General features: G+C 58.9%; 1 protein-coding gene across 1 annotated transcript; it reads right to left on the bottom strand.

Moving 5' to 3' along the window:
- Positions 1-186: 186 nt before the first annotated feature.
- On the bottom strand, positions 187-1,319 carry ETH_00040385 (uncharacterized protein; the record flags this gene model as incomplete). The annotated part of the gene is made up of 3 exons (XM_013380200.1): positions 187-513; positions 873-1,021; positions 1,232-1,319. The coding sequence occupies 3 exons, from the start codon at positions 1,317-1,319 to the stop codon at positions 187-189; spliced, it is 564 nt and encodes a 187-aa protein (XP_013235654.1).
- Positions 1,320-2,061: the final 742 nt, after the last annotated feature.

Here is a 2,061-nt window from a genome sequence, read left to right as displayed (position 1 = left end):
TGCACAAACCCTAAACCCTAAACCCTAAACCCTAAACCCTAAACCCTAAACCCTAAACCCCAGCCCAAGCCGCAGCCCCAGCCCCCAGCACCCCGCAGGCAGCCGCTTCACCGCGTCGCCTTTCCGCCGCGCCCGGACCCCACCCCGCACCCCAAACCCCAAACCCTAAACCCTAAACCCTAAACCCTAAACCCTAAACCCTGCCTGAACGGGGAGGTCCCAGGAGCCGAGCGCGAGGGGGCAGAGCCTGAGGCTGAGGAGCAGCAGCGCGAGGGTGGCAGCAGCAGAGGCTGCGATGTAGGCGAGGGCCAGAGGCGCAGCAGCAGCAGCAGCAAACTGTGCTGCAGCAACAATCTCTGTTTCTTTCCCCGAAAATATCACCAGCAGCAAAACCCCTATTATTACACAACTCGATCCCAACGTCTCCCAACGCCCCACACTTTCCCGCAGCCAGAAGTGGGCCAGCAGCACGGCCCAGAAGATGTGCACGCCCGCGAAGGGGGTCACCATCGACTGCGCGCAAACCCTAAACCCTAAACCCTAAACCCTAAACCCTAAACCCTCGGCCCTGAGCCCTACACGGCCAGCGCGCGCCCGCCAACGCGCCCGCAAGGCTTGCGTGGCAGCGAGTGCTCAACGGACTGCCCAGCTGCTCGGCGGTGCGCTTGGAAGGCTGGGAACTAGGGTTTAGGGTTTAGGGTTTAGGGTTTAGGGTTTAGGGTTTAGGTTGGGAAGGAGCGAGGTGGCAGGAATTAAAAGCCCCGGGCCCCAGGGCGTGCGCTCTGGCAGGTCCAGCGCCCAGGGCCCAGGGCCCAGGGCGCAGGGTCTAGGGCTTGGGGTTTAGGGTTTAGGGTTTAGGGTTTAGGGTTTACGGAGGGAGCGAAGGTGAGGGCCCCCAAAGTGCATGCAGCGTCCACTGCTGTTGTTAAAACCATTCCCAAAACAAAAATGGGTTTCTTCAACATCTCTTTGGTGGAGGGTTCGGGGCCCGCGGCGCTGTAGGCCATTCGCACCATTGTGTCTGCGCCAAACCCTAAACCCTAAACCCTAAACCCTAAACCCTAAACCCTGGGCCCCAAACCCTAGGTCTTGCGACGCGCCAAAGCCTGGGGAGCGCGGCGAGTTGCTTTCCCCCAGCAAAAACGCGGGCTCTCCTTGGTGGGTATAGGCTGGAGAAGGGCCACTAGGGTTTAGGGTTTAGGGTTTAGGGTTTAGGGTTTTGAGATCGTACCTCCAGCAGCGCCCGCCAGGGAGCCGCAGAAGATGATGGAGATGCCCAGCGGCCACAGCCCCTGGTACACTGAAGGCTGTTCTGCCATGGCCAAACCCTAAACCCTAAACCCTTGACCCTCAACCCTAAACCCTAGACCCTAAACCCTCGTATCCGAGCACGAGGCCCAAACCCTGGGGCCGGTCTCGTCCGAGAGGGGGTGGAGCGCCTCGACTCCCCGCGAGGGTCGCCCGCGTCAATTAGGGTTTAGGGTTTAGGGTTTAGGGTTTGCGGGTCCAGGGTTTCCAGTTCCGGGTTGAGGGTTTAGGGTTTAGGGTTTAGGGGCCTGAGGCGCCTGCGGCGGTCCATAAAAAGAGCTTTGCGATAAGAAGGCCCCTGTGTGCTGCGGAGGGCGAGAAGAAGCCGGTCCTAAACCCTAAACCCTAAACCCTAAACCCTGGCTGTAAACCCCAAACCCTAAACCCTAAGCTGCGGGCGTGTCTCCCGCCTGCTGCCTCCGCAGGAGCCCAGAGGCGCGCTCCAGGGAAACCCTAGCTCAAAAAAAAAGCAAGGGTTTAGGGTTTAGGGTTTGGAGGCCACCCCCTTTGAACTTTGCAGTGTATGTACACCTGGCGTCTGCTGCGCCCGCGCTGCTGCTGCGGCAACCAGCAGCTGCTGCGCTGTTCATTTCTTCTTTTCTTATCTTTCTTTCTGAATTTTTGGCGATAAATAAACCCTAATTACGCAATTCGAACTTGTCCAGCGGGTCAAAGAGCCTCTGGGGCTTGAGAATGAGGCCAGCTGCGCCGCTTAGGGTTTAGGGTTTAGGGTTTAGGGTTTAGGGTTTGCTG

Source organism: Eimeria tenella, genomic scaffold (assembly GCF_000499545.2).
Source record: "Eimeria tenella Houghton genomic scaffold, Eth_scaff4575, whole genome shotgun sequence".
NCBI classification, from domain to species: domain Eukaryota; phylum Apicomplexa; class Conoidasida; order Eucoccidiorida; family Eimeriidae; genus Eimeria; species Eimeria tenella.
The sequence above is the reverse complement of the archived record's forward strand: the minus strand, read 5'-3'. Positions and strand labels throughout refer to the sequence as shown.